Source organism: Gadus macrocephalus, chromosome 1, assembly GCF_031168955.1.
Source record: "Gadus macrocephalus chromosome 1, ASM3116895v1".
NCBI classification, from domain to species: Eukaryota; Metazoa; Chordata; class Actinopteri; order Gadiformes; family Gadidae; genus Gadus; species Gadus macrocephalus.
Window position 1 is genome coordinate 3,372,494 of NC_082382.1, and position 25,394 is coordinate 3,397,887.

General features: G+C 44.1%; 1 protein-coding gene across 1 annotated transcript; it reads right to left on the minus strand.

Moving 5' to 3' along the window:
- Positions 1-350: 350 nt before the first annotated feature.
- Positions 351-18,663, minus strand: frs3 (fibroblast growth factor receptor substrate 3). The gene is made up of 7 exons (XM_060063009.1): positions 18,116-18,663; positions 10,688-10,809; positions 9,309-9,397; positions 8,508-8,694; positions 6,032-6,193; positions 5,818-5,933; positions 351-5,704 (listed from the first exon to the last, which is right to left on the minus strand). Exons 3-7 carry the CDS (start codon positions 9,372-9,374, stop codon positions 4,331-4,333), a joined length of 1,905 nt encoding a protein of 634 aa, XP_059918992.1. The 5' UTR covers positions 9,375-9,397; positions 10,688-10,809; positions 18,116-18,663; the 3' UTR covers positions 351-4,330.
- Between the last annotated feature and the right edge of the window lie 6,731 nt (positions 18,664-25,394).

Below are 25,394 nucleotides of genomic sequence, written 5' to 3' on the forward strand. Positions count from 1 at the left end.
GCATTAATAATTCAGAGTATAATAGTGTAAAAATAAAGAATACAAAAAAAAAGGAAAAGCCATTTTCTACATAGTTGAGACACATGGGAGATTGTTGTAACTTGATCTCGAGAGCGGATGGCTTCCGACTAAAAAAATCCCCTTGAAACAAGAAATGTGAGTGTCTCGTGTTTCTCAGACAGAAGTATTAGTAGTAAAGCGTCCTGGGGTCAGGTGCAACACGCTACCGCATTGTGGTTAGACCTGTGATGCTGTCCAATGTGCATCTCCATGTGTAGTCGTACAGCCACATGCATTGGTAAAGGCCTGTTTACTTAACGTATAGGCTACACTTAGACTTCCGACACAGATGAAAGTAGAAACAATAAAAGTTCTGCTTTATTTGTGAGATTCCTCTTTTGATACAATAATAATCCAATAGCCATAAACAATACATAGCAACACAACAGGACGTGACAATGCTTGTATTTACAGCTCAAAAGGTTTTATACTAACAAGGACCATGCTCTCTGTACCTGAAATCATTGAAACTGGTTACACACAGGCAGACACCAAGTGCATGCTTTAACAAAGGTAGTATTCAACTGTATAAAGTCATTCGGAAATTAGGAACATTATTGATTTTGGGTTTAAGCAAAAGCAGGAAAAAATAATTTCTATTTAGAAAGTAATTTGGTCTAGGCGGTTCGCTCGGCTGCAGACACCTTTACACGTTTTCAACCAAATCATTAAACTATATGCAGATAATCAAAATATATGTTTGTATACTTTGTGGTCTAGGTTGTTGGTGCACGAAAGTGCCTTTCTTAGGAGATTCATTGAACGTAAATCAAAGACGCTACATAGAAACAAACCTGACATTAAATACATTTGATTGCACACTGAAAGTCTGCATTCCCATTGAATGTTAACCCTATTGCTGTTTTCTGTTGGGCAAATCAATAAATATAGCTGAGCAAAATTAAGCCCACTACTGATTTGCTCGTCACAGTTTAATAACCAATAATCAAAGGTGTTATGGGAATGCTTTGTTTACTCTTTTGAAATGATTATGCTTTTTGTTAATATACAGAAAATTGTACTCAATGCTGCCACGGTCTGAAACACCCATCAGCCACCCCCTTTCACTCAGTGTAGTGATGTGCTGGAGAACCCAAGGAATACACAGAATCACAACAGGAGGGGCAGCTTACTGCCCTGTTCATGTGATGGGGGATGAGGGCCAGATAGGAACAGGGCCCTCTCTGTAAGGCTCTTTTCTATAGCATGACATGTGAAACTAAATTAAAAAAAAATAGACTTTTGTGGTCCCATTAAAGGAGAGCACTAGTAGACCTTTAATGCGTATGAATATATAGGGCTCATCACGGACATACGCGTGTTTTCTTCATAAATCAGGACCAGACCTCAGTATAAACACTGAGCTTGGCAGACCCCCAGCTGTGCGCTCAGACCAGACGTGAGGGACCGGTCTCAGCCTCTCCAACCCCTACCTAAAGATCTGTCCTGAGCTGTGCTCCACGGACGTTTGGCACATCTCCCTCCTATCTCCTGGTTACAAAACATTGGCCTTCTTAACCTGTACTCATGTAAACAAGTTGTACACAAAAGTAATGACGGACAGGCTCTGCACGTTGGTGAGATGAATAAAGACTGGTACATGTATAACAGCCACTGGCAGTTGGTACACACAACACAGAAACAGGGAGGAGGAATGAAGGACCACTTCAGTCCCCTTAACATTTTGAGCTACAGTTGAGAATTTAGACATGATTTCTAAATGTATGGTTCCCTCATTGTGCCACTGAAAATTATTACATTATAGGTAACTAATGCATGGAAACCAAGTGGGCCTTATAAAGATGAAAGAATTATTTGCATACATTGATCATGATGTTAATTGCTCTCGAACTTGATTTATTTTTGCACTTCGAGCAGATTTTATAAACGACAGACTACTTGAACATAAATAAATAAATAAATGACCCGGTAGTTTGTGGATAATAAGCTAATCCTGTTCAATGACACCAACGTTGCAAACGGTCACCAAATGCAAACATATGTTCTTTCCATCGTCTTTTCTTAAATAAATTAAAAAGTGATGACATGTTATTTGAACAGCGAAAGGCACGATGAGTTAGAGTTTAGACACGGCAAGCCCTTTAGTAAACCCCTCTTCTAAACTTATTGGATGACCTTATCGACAGGAGATTCTCACTCGAACCATTTCATCCTTTAAGGCCCTAGTTCAACTAGTTCAACTAGTTAAATTGACACCAGTGGCTGGAATGACTACATCTCAAGTAAATGATGGATATAAAAATAAAATAAAAAGCCCAATGATACACCAACCGATCATGTAAACAGATAATGTTTGGATTTAAATAAACATGTATGGAATGCTTGCAGTAAGTCTTAAAAGAACCTCTTCCATCACCATCTTTACCTGCAGAACGTTAACATGTTTTCATTTACTTGTATACCAGTCACACAAGTAAAATAGCTCTGCCCAAAAATAATATGCTGGCAGTCTCTCACAACGACACGTTTCTTTCTCCACGTGGATGATGGCGATTCAACCCTAACCAATCAGAACCAGGGTTTAGCCGCGCTCCTGTGCTGCCTTGACTCGGGGCCCTGGTGCTCAAGACAGGGCTCTTTGTGTGAGACAGGGCTCCGTGTGTGAGACAGGGCTATGTGTGAGAAAGGGCTCCGTGTGTGAGACAGGGCTCCATGTGAGACCCAGGGGCCCTCGCAGCACAACAGAACCAGAGTCGACGCCCTGAGGGCCTTTCTACAGCCAAGACACGAGGATCCCAAACACACACACGGCTCTACTGGGGCCAGAGGAAAGCAGGCCGTGTTCTGTGTCTGCTCCGCCACACGTCCCCGATGAGGCCAGCCACTCGCACTTGTGCTCCCACCTCAGCAGCATAGCAGCAGAACCCCTTGTAGCCGCCGTGAGCCGACGGCGGCAGTACCGTTTAGGAGCAGTCTTACCTTGGGGTCCGGAGGTCAGCGCGAAATGAGATGTGACCTGTTGATGTTTTTTTTGTTTTTGTTTGTTTGTTTCTACATGGCCTGAAAAACAATGTTCCGTTTTGTATTCTGTCCTCCTGGAACATTCAAATTATCACAAAAAAATCTTATTATCCTACGCTTTTTAAAGATTCTAATGGAACACATTTTTTTTACTCCACATACAGTTAGCAATTATGTTTTGGCACTTTAAATGTTAATAGTTCTGTTTTTAAACATAATCAAGCACAGTTATAACAGTTATACACCAATATTCAGTGATAATGATGATGGTGACACTTTGGTTCCATATTACCAACTGGATTATAATCGCTGGTTCTCACATTCTAAACAAAACTAAAGTTATTGGAGTCTAACGGACTACATGAAGAAACAAATACATTAATTCATAAATAAGGAATGAAATAAATAAATATGAAAATAAATGATGTATCAATATCATATATATATCTAGAGATATATATTTATATATATAGCTATATATATTTGCATAAATATATAGCTATATATACATAGCTATATAAATGCCTATGTCTTACCAAACCTTTAAATAAACATTCCCATTGTGAGAATTCATTAAAATCTGCACATTTCATGTGAGGTCATCGCTGAACACCAAGTCGAGGTCGCCGACGTCTTCATCAAACATTAAAACGATGCACTATCTACAATGCTGACGAAAGAATACCGTGAAAGGTTTTGGCCCCGTGCATCTAAACGCCCCCAGCCTCCTGGCGCTCCGGTGAACGCCCAAGTCCTTCGCACCACGGTAGTCCAGAGTGGATTGTTTATGGTGAATAAATAAAAGACAGGACCTCATATCTGAAGCGTCAACCGTACATAGGACCTACAGGGGGGGGGGGGCACTGGGGGGAGGAGCCCCCACACATTCCTCTCTGGCCCTCCCATTTGGCAGAACACAGAGGCCAGGTTATTACATGGACGCTACGGGCAGAATAAAAGGGGGGGGGGGGGGGGGGTTCTGCTGTCGTTTTCTTCTCTCTTTGTTTCTAAAAGCCTGAAAAATAACGGTTTGGGCAAAATACCTTGACCTTTGACCTTTAACCACCTTGAAATGCTCACCTTCACTCCAGGGTACTAAGATCAAGTTATCAAGGCCTTATGTGGAGAGAGCGAAAGAGGAACCTGGTCTTTAGTCAGAAGTCTGGTGAATGGATGAAAGTGGAGGGTCCAGTGTGCTAACATGAGGATCAGCTCTCCTTTCCGTTTCCTTGGTTCCCTAAGCAGCTTTCCTCGTCTCCTTCCCTTGTCTGTTGGGTCTCCCCGTTGTCTACAGAGGCAGGTCTGTGCTGTTGTGTCGAGTCTTTCTGGACGTCCCGTCGTCCCGGGGAAGAGCTTTCTGCAGGTTAGACATGGCCGCCGTCTTCTTGATGTCGATCTCGGCGTAGAACTCGCTGTGCCGCGGGGCCTGCTGCCCACACTTCGGGTGGGGCTGGCGCTGGTGCTGTGGCTGGGGCAGAGCCCCCCCTCCACCCCCGAGGGCCAGGCAGGGCGGCTGCCCCTCCAGGTCCACCTGGATGTAGTTGAGCTGCCGCGACGGGGGCATGTGGCCGTGCTCGCAGCCCGCCCCGCCCGCACCCGAGCGCCGGCGGAACTCAAAGTTAAAGATGTGCCCCCCGCCGCGCTCCGCCGGGCAGGGCTGGGCGTGCGGCGGGCAGCCGTGCCGCAGCCGGGACGGCTGCACCTGCTCCGTGTTGACGTAGTTCTGCAGGGCGTCCCGGTGCACGCCCCGGGCCTCCTGGTGGTACCCGTTGGGCGTGGCGGGCCCCTCGGAGAACTCGTACTCGTCAAAGTCCTCCTCCTCCTCCTCCTCCTCCTCCTCCTCCTCGTACTCCTCCTCGTCCTCCTCCTCCTCCTGCTCCTCGTCCCGCTGCAGGGCGCTGTACTCCCACACCGGGGGCAGCGAGGGCAGGTTCTCGTAGTTGAGCAGTGCCGTGCGGCGGTGCCCCCCGCCCCTCTCCAGGGGGTAGCCCTGCGGGGGCAGCGAGGCCGGCCCGTGGCCGTGGAGCAGCGAGTGCGAGTGGCTATCCCCCGTGCTGCTGCTGCTGCTGGAGGCCAGCGACTGGGACACGCTGCTGGGGCTGAGCCGCTGCTTGCCCGCGCCCCGCAGCGACTTGATGTTCTCGTAGGTCAGCTGGCTGCTCTTGCAGCCGTCCTGCGGAGGCTCGTGGGCCGGGTGGCGGTGCATGAGGTGGTGGAAGTGGTGGTACGAGTGGGAGTTGCAGACGTGCACGGGGGGCTCCTCGCCCTCCGTCTCCGAGCCGGTGGCGCCCTCTGCAGGCTGCAGGCTGTGGGTGCTGAGGCCGTGCCTCTCCCGCTCCAGCAGGTGGCGCTGCGCGGGTGTGGGGCCCAGCATGAAGGTGACCTCCTGGGCCGACGGCTGCAGGAACACCTGGGGGTCGACGTGCTCCTCCAGGGGACGGCAGCGCTGCGCCGCGCCCGGGCCCCCTGTCGGCATGGCTCCCCGCGCCGCGCCCTGGCCCCCCGTCGGCATGGCTCCCCGCGCCGCACCCTGGCCCCCCACCGGCATGGCTCCCCGCGCCGCCTCGGGGAAGGGGCTGGGCCGGGCCTCGGGGAGGGCGTGCACGCAGTGCCGCATGGACAGGTCACCCTCCATGCTGACCGTGTTGACGTAGGTGTGGGTCTGCAGGGGGACACACAAGGGGGACACACAGGGGGGGGCAGGGGGTGTGAGGGTAGGGAGGGAGGGAGGGAGCGGGGGTCCCACCTGCAGGGAGCAGTCAGCGAGTCTCTTACCTGGTCTTCCATGGCCATGAGGCCATGGTCCTCAGTCATGGAGGGCTGGGAGGAGTCCCCTCTGATTGGATAGCCAGGGTACCCGTTGGGAAAACCCTGGATGGGAAATGCTGGAGCTGTTGGAATAGGAACGTACATTGAGTACACACAGCGTGCACCGTGCACTATACTGTTAACCCATTCCCCTGGATGTCCCTGTGGGTGGGCTGCGTACTGTTGGGGGTCTGGGGCGTGCGCGGCATGTCCATATCCGGGGTGTGGCCGCTGCGGGTCATCATCATGGACTCCTCCACCACGTTGATGCTGTTGCACTGCATGAGCTCCTGGAGCAGGTTGAAGATCTCCTCCGCCCGGGAACACTTGAAGGCAAAGATACCTGGAGAAACAATATATAGGAGGACCTCATTAAAGACAGCGTTAATACAAATACACAAGACACACAGAGTACATGAGGACCTCATTAAAGACAGCGTTAATACAAACACAGATGATACACAGAGTACATGAGGACCTCATTAAAGACAGCGTTAATACAAATACACATGATACACAGAGTACATGAGGACCTCATTAAAGACGGCGTTAATACAAATACACATGATACACAGAGTACATGAGGACCTCATTGAAGCAGCATTAATACAACACATGAGGACGTCATTAAAGCAGCATTAATACAACACATGAGGACGTCATTAAAACAGCATTAATACCTGGAAACACATTACATGAGGACTACATTAAATCAATGCAGATTAACAGAATTGCGATCAGTTTTTACCATTTACTTACTGGTATTATGGAGGTTGGGTCTACATACTGGACTGGTGGAAGGATATCTGTATTTTGATTCTTACAATGTAATTACCAGGGTATGTGTTAATCTATGTATTAGTCATGCCTAAAGAACATCGACATTGATCCATCCTCTGTGGCAAACAGCAAAGGATGGAGCTGAAGGTGTGGTTGCTTGGCGACCAGAATAAACAACCGTCCCACGTGGTTCATCATTGATGCGAATCAACTCCCCTGGTTGGAGACTGTGGGGGGACGTACGGCGTCCGGCCTGCAGGGGGAGTATGGGCATGTTGGGAGCACACGGATCTGCTGGGTGGATTGGGTCTGATTGTGGGCACCTGCTCGCAATCAGACCAATCAGGGAGTGTGTATTTATGTGCCTGCTTTCTCTTGTAGAGAGAAGGATCGGGAGCAGGGACGAAGGACTGGAGCACATGGACTACCCATAGATAGTATATAAAATGGATGTAGCTTCCGTGCAGACCTCAGTTATTCCAACTGCATCCAATTCTCTTGGTTTATGCGCGTCGCCATCTTAGTTTGACTCGTCATAGTTTGATTCCGCCTCATTTCCTTTAACCAAAAAAGGGAGGCGGAATCTCTCGCCCCCCGGGAGATACGCCCATCTAGGTGACGTACACCGAATTAGCAACATTAGGTGAGGTGAGCTTCAGCGGCTAGCTGTCACCCAAGAGGCTGCGCCCCTAATTATTCATACATTTTAACCTCCAATAAAATAAAAACTATCCTCCTAAAAAAAATTCACCCCCCTCAGTGTTGTCATGGAGATATGAACTACTAGACTAGAATGTTTTTTTGGACCAGGCTGTTAAAAGGTTTAATAAGACTGAAAACGGCCTGTTTAACATGCGAGTCAACGACGAATTGCTCCCTTTTGGTATCACCTCGTACTGGCCATCCGGTGCTACTGCAATGTTTGTCACTTCCGCATTGGATGCTGGTATATCTCGCCATGGTTGGGGCTCGGGACTACCATTGCGAGAGAGTCTCTTGGAACGCTCCTTGTGACCGCGGCGGCGGGTTTGTGATTTCTGGACTGCCTTAAATTCATGGAAATAAAAGACCTGCTTGTGCTTCAAAGCAACCCCGGTGTCCATTCGCTCTGTGAACCTGCTAAAGAGACTCTTCCAAAAGTTGTTCGTTTTGCATAATGTGGTGGTAATTCTACAAACTGTATTGACGACGCAACCCAGAATAAACCTAGAGTTCATCGTGATAAAGGGTAAAGACAGCATAAAAGAAAAGTAGTCTGTGTAGAGAGGCCACACAACATGACAAGCATCCAGAGGGGCGCAAGGCAGTGCTCCACCTCTGGATGCTTGAACACTGGGTGGTGCCCGCTGTGAGGGGCTCACGGCAGTGCTCCACTCACATAGGTTAAAGAGAGTAAATAATTGAACACTTACTTCCAACTAAGCCACAGGAGAAGACAGTTAATAGACTCTGAGATGTGTGGGGTTCACAGCACTAGTCAGTAGTGTGTAACCCATGGGAGAAGACAGTTAACTGACTATGTGTGAGGTTCACAGCACTAGTCAGTAGTGTGTAACCCATGGGAGAAGACAGTTAACTGACTATGTGTGGGGTTCACAGCACTAGTCAGTAGTGTGTAACCCACGGGAGAAGACAGTTTATAAACAGACACTGAGATGTGTGGGGTTCACAGTACTAGTCAGTAGTGCAGCATGGGATTCACAGTACTAGTCAGTAGTGCAGCATGGGATTCACAGTACTAGTCAGTAGTGCAGCATGGGGTTCACAGTACTAGTCAGTAGTGCAGCATGGGGTTCACAGTACTAGTCAGTAGTGCAGCATGGGGTTCACAGCACTAGTCAGTAGTGTAGCAGACTGAAAGCAGCAGTGGTCCTCACCCTGGCCGGTCTGACAGCGCCGTCCGCTCTCGAAGGAGAACAGGTTGGAGTCGTAGCCGTAGCGGCGCAGGCAGAGGTAGGGCCACCGGATGGCGTCCCTCTTGCGCGTGTGGAGGATGAGCTCCGTCTGCGTGAGCTCCATTGTGCCAGAACCCAGTTCGTTCCCCTCATCATCTACATTGGTCACCTGTCAATCACCACACAGCCGTTCGGACAAGCCCACATGATTGACGAGAGATTGGCATGGCTATTCATTTAAGCCTTTCTGAAGATCTTATAATAAACTTAATGAAAAATGATATAGTACATAACATTTGCTATCTGGAGAAATTGCAATGATTGTCAATGTTTGTCTGTTGTTTGTTGATTTAGATCAGTTTATCTAATGTCATTCATATTAATAAACACCCCTATCGATGTAGAATTGTAGAAACACAAATTGACAAAGAGCATGTACCAGTGACACTTGATATGTGATCGGCTAGCTGAGTGTTGATGTGTCCCTGAGCTTATCCCTAACTTCTCCTGACGAGCTGGCTGTCGCCTTGCATGGTTGACTCTGCCGTCGGTGTGTCAATGTGTGTATTAACCGATGTAAGTCGCTTTGGATAAAAACGTCTGCTAAATGCCCTAATTGTAATTGTAATTGTAATATCTGTTTATGGACTTATGTCTGTCAATATGAATCAAAGCAACAATGCTGAATATAATCCCATACATCTATGACAAAATAATTTCCTCATGCTAATATCATATCCTTATATCCCACTGCAACTAGACGAATGAATGTGGATGAGGCACCTTGAACTTGGTGAGGTGGATGTCTCGGAGAGGGTCTCTGTATAGACAGCTCCAACAGCTCCCCATAGCTTCAGCAGGCCATCTGAAACCTGGGTCACACAAACACACCCGTCAGCCCTGCATCATATGGTCGACGCAGCAATTATTATTATTATTAACCTTTATTTTACCAGGCAAGAATTGCTTGAGATCAAATGACCTCTTCTTCGAGCAAGGCCTGGCCAAAATGGCAGCAGTAAAATAAAATGACCTCTCCCTAGAGTTGTTGCGATACCAATACCAGTATCGGTATTCCTCCAAAACCGCCTAAAATGCAGTATTGAGTATCGGTGAGTACGGTCACCGATACTTGGAATGGGAATACGCGATGGGAATCGCTTCATCTCTGACCGAAATGCGTTCGAGCTACCAAATCGGAAAAACATGGATGCTCACGCTTAACTACGAGATAACAAATGTATAATTATAATTGTAGATTATAAATGTTAATTATCTAAAGTTCAAAAAATATATATATCGTCCACAGTGGGTCTATATTGCTGACTATACGACTATACATTGCTGTCATCATCAGAGCACCCTTCAATAAGTTATATCAGTAGTTACATTGCCAGATGCTGCATCGGTATATACTCAGGCCCCGTCCACACGAAGCCGATTTCATGGCGAAACCGCAAAGGTCTTGTACGGTTCGGCCTTCCGTCCACACGAAGCCGGCGAATCCGCTGACCGAAACCGCAAACTTCTGAAACCACCCTCGGAGGTGGTTTCAAATCTATCCGGTTTCGTTTTGGTTTCGTGTGGACGCCTGAAACCGACTGAAACCGCAAACCATGACGTCATCGCCCCACCCCTCGACCTCCTAGCCAATGGCTCTTAAGCCCGCGGAGTCTCAGAAATCACAACAAAAAAGATGATGGCGGACTACAAGCTTGTAATCGTTCTGCAGCATATCATGTCCCTTGTTGGGTTGCTAAGCCATTATTTATTGAGAATCTAGTTCGCCATCGTAGAAGAGCTGTTTGTTTGTGTTGTTAGTGGTTCGGGGGGCAGCCTTTATGCGCATGCTCGCCTCTTCTTCTTCTGGATTTGTGTACCAGAAGCAGCGCCCCTTATGGGCCTGGAATGTTTACTACAGCGTTTCTACAGATCTATCCGGTTTCGCTTGGCTTCGTCTTTACGGAGATACTTCGAAACCGGATAGATCGAAACCGTAACGGTTTCGCCCGTTTCGGCTTCGTGTGGACGGGGCCTCAGTAACGGCCAATGGCCAGTTCAGGAATCAGTACCGGGAAGGAAGAAAATGGTATGTGAACATCTCTAGTTGTCCCTATTGTCCCTGCAGAAGGCCAGAGACCCTGCGGAGGAGCGGGTCTTACGGGGTCAAGGCCATGGGAAGGGGTTCAGTACTCAGTCCCAGGATCCTCTGCTCGGCCTCGTTGTAAACAGCAGACCGCTTGGTTGGATCGACATCTCCAAGGGCAGCACCATTTTCCTCCTCCTGAAACGTGGAGATTAACTTTGTTACCCAAAGCAAAGTAATTGTCACCATATCTTAACATGAACAAATCTAACAGATAATATATACAATGGAGTACTTCATGGTTTATCAACATTTTATTTTAAATTTCTTCAACTTAGAATGAGAATGCTTTTGCATACACATTCTGTACACACAGACAGACTCCTTACATGCCTCTATAAATGGCATTTACATCTATGTAAAATGCTGGTATGACTCACAAGGCATTTATATTATAATCAATGATACGCTCTAAAATTAAGTATTATACACCCAACCTAACAAGCCATTTGCTAGGTAAGGTGTTTATGAACGTCATGAATAGCAGAGACTGGCTAAAGAAGTACACTGGGTGGCCAAATAGTGGCTCTGAGGCAATCGTCCCACAATGCAACCAAACTTTGAACAAGCATATCATTGTGAACAAATGTCTCTCAATAACCTATAACTTTCTTAGATAGAATTAAAAATTTAAATTAAGTAAAATAATTAAAAATATATAGATAAATAAGGGAAAAATCCTTTATCCCTTAATCCATTACCATCTATGGTACAACAATGTCACTATTAGCCAATGAATATGGAAAAGGCTATGATCTTAAATATTTAAGTGGTTGTCCGGTACTAAAGACAGGGTTGATTTAGAGTTAGCTTCCCCAGATGTGGTATAAAGAAAGACAGGTCAATATTAGGTGGTCAAAGTTCATCGAAAAAGGACAATGCGAGTTCTACAGCGATTGATTGAATACTTTGAACACGCATTTGCATATCTCCTATCCTCTTCAACTTCATGAAACTTCATGAAATTTAGACCACCTGTCTTTCCGCACAAGTTGGTTCACTGATCTAAAAGTGGGATTACAATCATCACCAAAAGTGGATGATGGTGGTGCGAGCAGCCAGGAGTGCATCACCAGACATCTTTTGCCCAGGGTCATGAAACCTTGTCCACGTGTCACAGGAACGAAGCCAAGCTCATCCCTCGTTATCAACAGCATAAAACAAAGAACCTTGAAATGGACTGTATCAGGCCTGGCCCACCCCATATTATTATTATTATTATTATTATTATTATTATCATCCCCAAACCTCCTAAAGGAACAATAATTCCAACTTTGCATGCTAACTCCCTATCCAAACGTTTTACACTATTTACTTTAGTCCACAGCAGAGTCCCGAGTGTCTCGGGGACGGGGTCGATACCCGATGAAGAGACAGCTCTTCCACGCCAAGCCATCGGGCAGCTGCTCTGTCTCTACAGAGCCGTCCTTTGGTCAATATCTCCACACAATGGGGGAATTGCAAAGCACCCTGCCCTAAACAATAGCCTGGCTAATGTGCAACTAACCCAGATAAGTTTTACTTTTCAAAATTGTTCCCAATGGATATAACGCTGATATAACACAGAGCTGTTTGAAGTGTAACTAACCAGCTGTACCAGTAAAAAGCAGGTAAAAAAAACAGCATTGTACTGTAAAACATAAAGGTTAAACTGACTTAAGGATGACTATAGATTATAAAGGTTAAACTGACGGAGGGTGGATAAAAACAAGGACACAAGTAAGGCTACTCGTTCAGAATTGGACCGCTGATTGAATATGAGACACACAGCATTGTAGGCTAGACAATATCACACATGCTAAAGAATTTCATCCCCAACTCAGCTTTCACATTTCTTTGATACTTATTTTACACAAATACCGTCATATACAGTACCCCGTTGAGTTTGCCATCCGTTCCTGAACCTTTCACATATTTTTAACATGTCTGTTGAATCTGGTGTTTTCCCCATTGACCTCAGGAGGGCCAAAGCAGTTCTCCTTTTTAAAAATGGAAACAGCCACGACCCTGGTAACTGCAGACCGGTCAATTTTATGCACAGTCTCAAAAATTTTTGAAAGGTAGTCAATGAGCAATTAAATGAATACATGAATAAAAACAACTTCATGTTTAAATTCCAATCCGGATTCAGGAAGTAACATTCTACCGAATCATGCCTGGGCCTAAAATATTTTTTTTGTTTGGTTCCGGTTTCCGACCGACCCTGTCAATTTATATGCGACCCAAATTATTTTATGAGCTTTATAAAAAAAATATATAATAATTGATGCAAACTATAATTACGTTTTTGTACAGCACCTCTTCATTCTGTACAAGGATGAGCGAATTTTCTCGTTTTTAAATGAAAACAATCTACCTATCATTCGCTGCCGCTGGAAAAAATAAAATTAAAAGTTTAAATAAATTCCCTACCTACCCATGACCTCAACTGACAACCAACAGGAAGTCAGGAACCAAACCTACTCTATTTATCCGACATTATACGCAGGGATATATATGAATGAAATCTCTGTGGGATGGTGTTACTTGATCTTCAAAAGGCAATCGATAGGGTAAATCATAACAGATTAATTGCCAAACTTGAGGCCCTGGGGGCAGACAGCTCCACCTGTAGGTGGTTTAGGTCTTACCTGTCAGGGAGGACAATTGGTGGCCATAGGGGCAGTGCTGTCTGACTCTAGCAAAGTTAAATGTGACGTTCTGCAAGGAAGCATTCTCGGACCGTCCTTCGATTTTATATTAATGATATGCTAGACTCCTGATCATGTGACCTATTCTGTACGCTGATGACTCAGCACTTTTAATGTCTCATAAACACCAATCCACCCTAGAGAGTACACCGAGCACAGAGCTAGCTTCTGTAAATAACTGGCTGATTGAAAATCTGCTGTCCCTACATCTTGGTAAGACAGAGGCCATCTTGATCGGCTCAAAATACAGATTGAAACGATGATCTGAATTTAAGGTAGATTTGAATAAAGTTGTGGTCAGTGCAAAAGCATCAGTAAATTACCTGGGATGCATCCTAGAAAAAAACTTGGATGTCAGGAATATGGCCAACAAGGTTCTGAGTAAAGTCACCGGGCTCACAAAGTTCTTAGCCAGAAAATGCAAATTTTAGATAGGTCAACAATGATAATTTTGGCTAACTCCTACATTTTAAATCATTTTGAATTTGCAAGCACTTCAAGGCCTAACAAGCTGACTGAAAGGGAGGCTGCAAACAGCACAAAATAAATTAATGAGTCATTCGGAACTTGGGCCATAGGTCTCATAAAGGTAGATCACAATTAGCTAACCCTAACCCTTCTTTTCAGCAAGCTACACAGCTAAACTTCCTCTGAAATTGTAAATTGTATTTATTATTAGAAATGTTTCCCAAACATCCAAATGCCTACTTCATACTTCATAATTAAAACTTCATCAACTACCCAACATCCAAACGTTAACGATGACTCAACACTTTAACACAATTCATAGTTTTCCAGTATTTAAACGTTAAAACTCTTAAAGTCGTTAGCTATTTTTAGCCGATGAGATTGTAATTCAACGGCCAAAAAATATATTGAGCTGGCATATGTAATACAGGTGCTACGCATGTGTTAGGATAAATGCATGTGCAAAAACTCATGTTTAAAACAAATCCTAACGCATGGTTTTTGGTTTTTGGGGTTTAACAAAAATATTGCGTAACCCCCCAGTTAGACAGGGCACGCTATTGTCGGCTAGCTTTGCGTCGCGCAGTAAAAAAAATGCTCCCACTCTGATCGATGAAATCTGCTACATTGAGCCATCTGAAAACAAACCGGAAATCCTGTTTTATACAGTCCAATTCAGCTCCATGTTTTATAATCCAGCAGCGGTGCGCCATTGCTGGATTGTCAGCGCCACAGCAAAAAAATGAAATAATTGTAATAATAAATAAAATAAAAAGTGTGCCAAGTTCAAGGCACATTTGCACAATCATCTCGTCTCAGCAGATACCTTGACTCTGTTGGTTGTCATGTCATATTTGGAAGCTTGGAAACTCAATCCGTACATTTTTCCCAAATAAATCTCAACAGAAGTAACCATCTAAAGGGTTATTTTTCAACATTTTGAAATGTGAAAAAATGCCCCCCCCCCCCCCCCCCCCCCCGTAACCTAGCGTTGCTACGTTACCAATTCACAGCACCACTGCTACAAAAAAATCTATGGGAAACACTGCAATGTAAAAGGACCTCTAAAAAAACATAGTTCAGCAGTGTATATATTTGAGGCCACTGTCCCTGGAAGATCAGTTTTTTTGTCTTCTTTTGCTAGAATTGCCTCAACGTTTTCTTCTTCACAGGAATCCTCTTCACTGTGTCATCGGTAGTGTTATTTTTGAGAATTTCGTGAGTGTTGTCTGTTCGCCATGACTGTAACCAAGGACTTTGTGTGATTGTTGAGAGTTTGTCTATGCATTCAGTAAGCAACCCACTAATGCATATTCAATGACAATTGAATGTATAATGTACAATGTATACTCATAAAAGAAACATGAAATATGATTTTAATTGTTATGCATTTCATATTGTCATGTTGTGTTACTTTATTTAATAAATCAAATAAAAATGTAGCGACCAAGGTGGCCATCAAGATTGTTATTTCGCGGCCAATTGAAATTCTAGTGGTCTGATAGCCGGTAATTTCCAACAAACGGACATCCTTCGATTTCCCACACAAATGGGATTTTTCACTGTCTAAATATATAAACTCACTCCTCCCACAATTTATACCCTAGGGGTGCACAAAATTGGTGAAAGTGTATAGATCATTTTATGCCTGAGTGAGTATGTGAGTATGATTACGTAAAGGAGAAGCCATTATTCAATCAATCACAAGTCTGCTTCAGAGTAGCCCAGGGCCCAGCCCATCAAGGCAATCCCCCTTGTGTAATATTAAAAGTTGTGTGTCGATTGCTCAAAACAGTATGTCCCCCGTAAATAAAAAAAAACACTGTGTCAGGCACCTACCATGCTATTTTTATAATGGATGTCAACTTCAACCATACTGAAGGTGAACAATTCAGAGTAGTCGAAGTTGGTACACTTAAAGAAAGCGCAGTCTCCAAAGAGTTAACTACCACTTTGACCACGGGGCGCTATTAAAATTATCACTTTGTTACTGTAATTGAGTACAGTTTTCAGGTATCTGTCTTTTAACATTTATTAAACTTTTTACTTGCTACAATTTAAAAAAATATATTTGTACTTTCTGCTACATACACTTCCAAAACCGGCTTGTTACTTTATTTTTAGTGCATTTGAGAGGAATTATTGTTTCTGTTGTGCATATCACACACGACATACGTAGCAAGATGAAAATGATGGAAAGGATGGAGACGAAAGGGGGTTTTCACCAAAGAGAAATGGCGTCTCTGAGAGAACTAGTGGCGTAGCGAGTGAGGATGGATGAAAGTTAACAAGCAGACATTTCAGACGGAGCAGATTCAGAGCAGCGACAATACATTCCCCCTCCATGGCCTTATTTAAGAGAATTGTTGGAAGTTGTCCGCTCCAAGAACGAATCTTGACGGATGCGTTGTCTTTTGCAAAACAAAAATGGAATTTGGTAGTCTTGTAGAGATGAAGGAATTTCTAACAAAATAGTTTACGGCTTAATTAGACTAGAAGTGTGTTCTCGCTTTGATCATAATGTTTTGTGTTCTGTTACTGACACTGAAAACTGATTTGCACATTGGAGCGAGGTTTCACGTTTTTTTTTTGCAGTTAGAATAGTTTAACTTTAAATCTTCTTATTATATTAATAAGACATAAGGTTCAGTTAGCTTTGCCCAGAGACAACCGGTAGAAATGTAAGAGGGCTACTTTTTAATTTTATACCAGAGTACATTTCAGAGCCTGTACTTTCAGCTTTCACTGAAGTAAAGCAGTTTAATCAGTACTTCTACTCTCATTCTTTATTTGAGATGTCAGTGTAGATTGCTTAGTTTTTTATTGCTCTCTAGCGGATCGTTTACAATGCTAATGCAGCAATGCTAATGTGTTCAGTCTGTTTGTGATACCAGCTCACTATTGTGAGGACACGCCATGTATTCACTTTTATTAGTAGCGTGTCGTTCACAGGCTGCATGTAAAACAAACCCGGTTTTTATTGTGTGAAATACAGATAAAAATACATTTTCTTCATGGAATATGTTTTCACTTGCAGTGCCTGCACTGTAAAAGCCTGAAGGACAGGGCTTCCATCTAGATTAGTCCAAGGAGAACCAAGCTAGTCCCATTTCATATGAAGTACCAAACAATTTTGTAGCAGCACGTGTTTTAGTTCATTGGCCTCTTGACATCGCACATCCCCCCTTGAGGTCCCCCCTTCACTTTAGGCGTCTTTGAGTGTTATTAATTATTATTATTCTTCATGTTTAACCTCTGTTTTCCTTTTATTCCTAGTCTGTTTTACATAGTTTTGAATGATGACTATATGCTCTGTAAGGTGACCTTGGGTGTCTTGAAAGGCGCCTCTAAATTAAATGTATTATTATTATTATTATCCTTGTGATGACGATGCTGAACCAATATATTGTGCAGCTGTAGACTCCCATATGCTCCTGAGACACATCTAGAACAAACAACACCAGGCTAGAGTCAGCCCCTGGTACACAAGGCTAGAGTCAGCCCCAGGCAGTCCAGGCTGGAGTCAGCCCCTGGTAGTCCAGGCTAGAGTCAGCCTCTGGTAGACCGGGTTAGAGTCAGCCCCTGGTAGTCAAGGTTAGAGTCAGCCCCTGGTAGTCAAGGCTAGAGTCTGCCCCTGGTAGATCTTGCTTAGGTCAGGCCCTGGTAGACCGGGCTAGAGTCAGCCCCTGGTAGACCGGGCTTGAGTCAGCCCCTGGTAGGAGCAGGGCACCAAAGACAACCTAGAACATCATAGCAACCTCCCAGAACATCCTAGCAACCACCTACAACACCCTGGTAACCACCTACAACAACCTGGTAACCACCTACAGCATCATAGCAACCCCCAGAACACCAAATCAACCATGAAGCTATGTATATATATATATATATATATATATATATATATATATATATAACACCATAGCAGCCACCATCAATGCCAGAAGGCTAAGGGCTACCATAGGTAACACATTAACACACTGTACTCCTCATCAGGGTGGGAGACGACTGAGGGCTTTTCTTTGGGTTGTTAAACACAAGCGTAGCACCATTAGCTCAGATGACGCCGATCCCTAATGACAGCTTAATTAAGCTTTAATCGGTTGATAAACCCGAAGCGCGTGAGATATCTCACGGCTACATGCTATGGAGAAGCTAAACTATGGGACACATATTCAACACAATCCTGTGACATCTGTGTGGTTTGATTGCGGTCTGAATGCGATGAGTGGTGAACGGGTAACAGAGGCTGGAGACGGAAAACACAGCGATGGTTTGTTACTCACATGTTCGGCCCAGATTGTTGTTATCCCCGTGACGAGGTGAGGCTGCGGCTGGATCCCGGGTACCGCGGCTGCTGCTGATGGCATAGGGTAGGACTGGCAGAAAACCAACGCAAATTAGGGATGTAGAGACGGAATTACGCTTATATTTCATCTCCTGGCGCCCCCCTACCGCAGCACGGGCCTTGATGTGACATTTCCCAACAAGCGGGGTGAAAGTTCACACAGACAACGAGGTTCGGGGGCGACAAGAAGGTAAGGACGCTGGAGGACTGGAGGTAGGGGAGAGAGGATGATGGACCCACTGGAGGACTGGAGGTCTGGAGGTAAGTGATAGAGGCTGATGGGACCGCTGGAGGAGGAGATCACTATGGAGGACTAGAGGTAGGTGAGAGGGGCTGATGGGACCGCTGGAGGACGAGATCACTATGGAGGACTGGAGGTAGGTAAGAGGGGCTGATGGGACCACTGGAGGACGAAATCACTATGGAGGACTGGAGGTAGGTGAGAGGGGCTGATGGGACCGCTAGAGGACTGGAGGAAGGTAAAGTGCAAGATAATTTCTAGTGGCCTAGATTACATACAGCTTTATCCCGAACGACGCTGAAGTTGGCATCCGATTCGCAGCATCCGATTCGGCAGTTGCTGGTCCACCTTAAAACGGTCGTGATTGAAAACCAACTACAATCTTCAAATCGGTCCTGATTGAAAACCACTCTTCAAATCTGGACTAAATGATCACAGTGAGGCTATACATTATATAAAACATAGTTACAGATTTGTGAAACCTTTTTTCTATTTGTGAAAATGAAATACAGGCTCATTTTAATGCTTTTTAGGGGTCCAGACTGCATTAGAACGGGTCCTGATTGAAAACCACTACACCTAGACTCTTCAAATCTGGACTAAAATTATCACAGTGAGGCTATACATTATGTAAAACATAGTTTCAGATTTGTGAAACCTTTACCCTATTTGTGAAAATGCAATAAAGGCACATTTTAATGCTTTTTAGGGGTCCAGACCGCATTAGAACTGATCCTGATTGGAAACCACTACACCTAGACTCTTCAAATCTGGACTAATTTATCACAGTGAGGCTATACATTATGTAAAACATAGTTTCAGATTTGTGAAACCTTTACCCTATTTGTGAAAATGCAATACAGGCTAATTTGAATGCTTTTTAGGGGTCCAGACTGCATCAGAACGGGTCCTGACTGAAACCCACCAAAATCACAAATAGGGTAAAGGTTTCAGAAATCTAAAACTATGTTTTATATAATGTATAGCCTCACTGTGATAATGTAGTCCAGATTTGAAGAGTCTAGGTGTAGTGGTTTTCAATCAGGATCAGTTCTAATGCGGTCTCGAACCCTAAAAAGCATTACAATTTGCCTTTATTGCATTTTCACAAATAATAATAATAATAATAATAATAATAATACATTTAATTTAGAGGCGCCTTTCAAGATACCCAAGGTCACCTTACAGAGCATATAGTCATCATTCAAAACTATGTAAAACAGACTAGGAATAAAAGGAAAACAGAGGTTAAACATGAATAATAATAATAATTAATAACACTCAAAGACGCCTAAAGTGAAGGGGGGACCTCACTAACCACCACCAATATGTAGCACCCACTTGGGTGATGCACGGCAGCCAATCGGCGCCAGAACGCTCACTACACACCAGCTTGAGGTGGAGAGTTAGGGATGAGGTGGAGAGTGAGGGAAAAGAACATATTTAAACACTATCGACCATATTTAAACACTATCGACCACATTTAAACACTATCGACCATATTTAAACACTATTGACCACATGTAAACCCTATCGACCACATGTAAACACTATCGCCCACATTTAAACACTATCACCCACATTTAAACACTATGGACCACACGTAAACCCTATCGACCACATTTAAACACTATCGCCCACATTTAAACACTATCGCCCACATTTAAACACTATGGACCACATGTAAACCCTATCGACCACATGTAAACCCTATCGACCATATATAAACACTATCGACCACATTTAAACATGTAAACCCTATCGACCACAATTAAACACTATCGACCACAATTAAACACTATCGACCACATTACCAATGTGGTCATCCATCATTACCATGACCAAATAGGGTAAAGGTTTCAAAAATCTGAAACTATGTTTTACATAATATATAGCCTCACTGTGATAATGTAGTCCAGATTTCAAGAGTCTAGGTGTAGTGGTTTTCAATCAGGACCGATTTGAAGATTCTAGGTGGTTTTCAATCACGACCGTTTAAGGTGAACCAGCAATTGCCGAATCGGATGCTGCGAATCGGATGCCAACTTCAGCGTCGTTATTGTATTAGTGTTTAACAGAGCAATAGCAATTTGGTTGATGACGATTCTCATTTTTCATAAATCTTTTCGTTTTACTAAAACGGTCAAATATGACATCAGTCACATCACTGTATATTCCTGTAAATTCCTCACGTCATCGTATCATTTTCAATACTTTTTTTATAAGTCTCTAGAGATCTCTTGAGATGGAGATCCCAAAGCAATCACGAAAAGCCTCCTCCTCTTTACTTACACCCAAAACTTTATTTTGAACCCTTGTCTTGTAATGCCCTAATCGGACTTCAACCCACCAAGTTTCAAAAGGTGTGTGTGTTAGAAATGATGTGAACTTTGTAATTTTTACAAATTATACCGTTCATCTATATTTTCGCAGGTGGGGAATGTATTTATTTTAGAGAGTATTTTAGGTTAGACATTGTTTATACTGGTAATACATTATGATTACCTAGGTTTTGGACTGGAAATGGTTTCCCTTTATGTATAAAATCCAGGTCTGACATCTAAAAAAGCTTATATGTGTTCTTTGTTTTTAGGTAAGAGGGTGAACTGGTTTTAAGAGTAAGCGGATGTTTCGTAATTATTCATATGTATTGTGAACTTACTTAGAAGTATAGGCGTCCCCAAGAGCATAGATCTCATTACAACAGCCATTTTTCGAGACAAATTTCTGGAAGGACGTCATTAAAGGTTCAGACCACTGAGCAGGATACAAAAGAGGGAAATAATCAACATTTAAAAAACTTTGGGTTTATGTGGAAATAATTTCAAGAGTGGAGTCGGCTTCTCTTACATATATATTTCCAATTACAGAATTAATTTAGAAAAAAGGATATAAGGAGGTACAACTTTGATGTTGGTAGGAAGTTGGAGGGGACTCCATCCCCGGGATCTGCGTCCATGGGGTATCCTAGGACACCCTGGTGATGGTTTGGGTTTAGTCTTTAGCACGTCTCCTGGCTCCGCCCATTGTGAGAGGAAATGGAGCAAACTTAAAGGTCCCATGGCATTCCACCTGTGCCGTGTTCCGATATCCATACTTCCATGAGCACACTTAAACGAAGTACACTATCCGCACTCACTAAGTGCGCTAATTTTCAGATGTCAGTATTGTTCCAAATCGAATACTCTGTGGTGCACTAACCGGAAATTACGATCATGACTGCCACCGCGGCTCCTCCCCCGCAATAAACATCCCGCTTTGAACGGTGAACTCTTTACGCCTAGCAGCTATAAAAAGCTAAAAAAATTATAAAAACTACAAAATGACTTTGGCTCGGCCTGGCTCCGCCCTCTTCCGCTACGTAGCTAAGATGGCTGCCGTAGAGTACAAAAGTGTACATTGCATCACACTTCGCGATTTGACCGTTTTGAGTACACCATCCGGGTCCTTTCAGTACACTTATTTTCGCCCGATCAGAATCGGAACGCCCTACATACTCAAACTCAGGCTAGTAAGTACGGATAGTATGGATATTGGAACACGCCACAGGTGTGGTGTGATTAACCGCTACAAGCCGGAAATCTGCCCCTTATGACATCACAGGTGGGCGTGTCCACCTAGATGTGTGCCGGATAGATGAGCAACGTTTGCTACAGTCCACTGGGCAGACTGGTAGACAGATCTATCCAACACGCATCTAGGTGGACATGCCCACCTGTGATGTCATAAGGGGCAGATTTCCAAAACAAAATACACATAACATTCAGGGTGCACTCACACTAGGCCATCTGGCCGTGGCCGTGGCCGTTTTAGCACCTAACCGTGCTCAAATCTGCCAGTGTGAGTGTGGCCAGTCTGGCCAGGCCGGGCCAATTTGGCCACTTGGGAGAGGTGTGCTGCTATGGCACGGGCCGCTACGGTACAGATGCTAATGAGCCGACACGCGCACACGCACGGCTACGCAACCTGAGCTGGATGACGTATAGTCAATGCGACGACCACGGACATAATAAAGGCGACGAGCCTTCTTTCCCATTAAACAGTAAACCACGCGTCAAGCGGTTCAACTGTTGGTGTGTTCTCTGTGTTGTTATCCATTGTTGTTAAAACTCTGAATGGCGGCAGACTTTATTATGGTCCATGCAGCGGACGCTTGGTGATGACGTGTTACGACGTCATGACGTATGTACAAGAGCCTTCCGTGGCCAGGCCACAGCTGCGACGGCCTACGGCCACGGCCAGATGGCCTAGTGTGAGTGCAGGCCAGAGAACAATGGGGCCATTTGAGCATGGTTAGGTGTGAAAACGGCCAGATGGCCTAGTGTGAGTGCACCCTAAGAAAAGAAGGGAAGAAAATAAAAGTAATAATAGATAAAGCTAAACTCAGTTAGTGATGGGCATACATTTAAATGTACAACAATTACAGAGGTCACTGCTCGGATGTGCTGTTCAAAAAGAAATGCACTATTAAACTTTGCCTTGTGCTCCGTTATGCAAGCTCCAAGTCTACAATTGAACAATGTATTTTTGCAGTTTTGAGTGCTTTGTGCCAACTTGTGCTCCGTCATGTCAAACAGATTCCTTCCAACTAACTATTTATGAAAAATGCAATCAATAACTTATGTACAAATAAATGGTTACATTTCAACCAGCAACGAAGTTGGAGTGGCCTACACAAATAAACAATTGTAATACACCAACATTGTTAACTGTCATACATAGCTAAACAAGCAAATGAAAAATTAAATACCAACGCTACTGAAATGTTAATTAGACTATTAACAATAATATAAAATGATACCGTAATGCACCTGTTCTTTGTCTTTGGATCTTTTGAATAAATGGATCAATATATGGTGAATCACAATGATCGCAAGCAGAAGACAGTGAGAGTTATTGAGCACTGCAGCAGCTGAACCAGTCTAAAAATCGGACACGTTAAAGGGGACCTATAATGCTTTTCGACTTTTATGACCTATAAACGTTGTTATAATGATTGATAGTCATTTAACCATACACAAAAAACTATGTAGATTTTCGGGAAACTCTTCCTCTCATCTGGGCGCTTTCAGCATTCTCTGTCAACTAGGGATGGGCAAAATGATTCTTTTCTGGGAACTAGTTCTTTCAGTTCAGTTCACTATAACGATTCGTTTATTTGATTCGTTCGTTACGTCAGATTACGTCATTTGGTGTCTGCCCCCCCCCCCCCGCGAGACGGCCGTGAGCATAATTTAAACTACTTCTAGGCTCTAACCCCCGTGAAAATCGAGAAGACATACTATATAGTATAACTGAACGTCCCACCAATATTTATACCACTTGCTTACTCTCTATATTTCATTCATGGTTTTACATTTATAATACGAACTGCAGTTTCATTTCTTTGTTTGTTCTTAAATTGACGTAGATCCAATAAACAGATGGAGGTCAAGTCTATTTTTGAAAAAATGTAGGGGGATATATGAGTGGCCCCACGTCAAATGGTATGACCCAAGATACGTCAGACAGAGAAAGCACGCATATTCGACGGTACCGCCTTGTCATTTGTTTACCCAAGTGCCATTGCAACACCATTGCTACCTCTCATTGGCTGAATCTTTGAGAACGTTGTAGACTCAATCAATATAAGTCGCGGGGAGACGAAGCTCTGTTCGTTTGTATATTTTATTTACGTGACCATATCTTGGGTTTATGTTTAAAAAATAATAATCAAAGAACCAGTTCTTCTTGTTTCGGGGAACCAGTTCTTGTCGTTCACGTTCGGGATTCGTTCGTTGTAACGAATCGGTCGCGACCGACTCATCCCTACTGTCAACGCTCGGTTTCGTCCTTCTCCGCCCCCTCGCCCCCCTCCTGCCAACCCAACTCCGTTGTGATTGGTTACCTTCCTTGAAGCGAGCGCGGGCAGATTTGACCAGGCATATAGGGGCGCGGCAGGAGTGCCTCTACGTAGATGATTTCCCGGAAATGTGAACAAGGGAATCGCAAACGTTGTCCCGAGTGTTTAGCGCTCTGCACAGCCACCCCAGACTGTCAGTGGGGAATATGTCGAAATGCATGTACGTCATTATTTGACACTTTAGTATGGTTAAACATGACAATTAATCATTATAACAACGTTTATAGGTCATAAAAGTCGAAAAAGCATAATAGGTCCCCTTTAACGGAGCACTGAACTAGGCCCACTCGGATGCCAGGTCGAAACAAAATTTGTTTCACTACGACTCCTTATAGCTGCACACCCCTCCTTCTCCAGCAAAAGATAATTAGAGAAAACGGCTAATAAAACGCTTGAGGTAGCGTTTTGAAAAGAAAAAACGTACATTATTTTAGGACATGGCATAAAGATAACTATGAGGCATTGATTGATATCCAGACATTTTTTGCGGAGACACATTCCTGTTCCCCACTTGTATTGGAGTGAACGGAGATATCTACTTCTGGGCTCTATGAATCGAGGGACCCGTCCACAGCCCGCTTAAACAGCTGCAATACCAGGCTTGGCCGCTGAGCACTGGTGGATTGCGGAAGTATGCACTGTTCCTGGGGGCTTGGTTCAAATACGGGGCGGTCAGTCACTGTTGCGCTCTATTCACACCGAAAATAAAGGAGAAAAATGAATTTCAGCTTTTACCTAATTCAGCCGTTTGGTCCCGTGTGTAATGTGTGTGTGGCCCGGGCCGGGTTGCCACTATATGTGTGTGCGTGTGTGGGGGGGGGGGGGGAATGTTTGTGTACATAATACATCGGTTTCTTTGATTAATTCATGTACCAGGCCTATTTGAAAAAATGTGTGTGTGTGTGTGTGTGTGTGTGTGTGTGTGTGTGTGTGTGTGTGTGTGTGTGTGTGTGTGTGTGTGTGTGTGTGTGTGTGTGTGTGTGTGTGTGTGTGTGTGTGTGTGTGTGTGTGTGCGCGCGCGCGCGCACACACACACACACACACACACACACACACACACACACACACACACAC

Bases quoted from the DNA above. Each gene is read 5' to 3' on its own strand.
- frs3 (XM_060063009.1), bottom strand. From the start codon at position 9,374: ATGGGGAGCTGTTGGAGCTGTCTATACAGAGACCCTCTCCGAGACATC. The intron at 6,194-8,507 runs GTGAGGACCACT...TTGTTTCTCCAG, and splicing joins GCGCTGTCAGACCGGCCAGG to GTATCTTTGCCTTCAAGTGT. The intron at 5,934-6,031 runs GTACGCAGCCCA...CTATTCCAACAG, and splicing joins CACGCCCCAGACCCCCAACA to CTCCAGCATTTCCCATCCAG.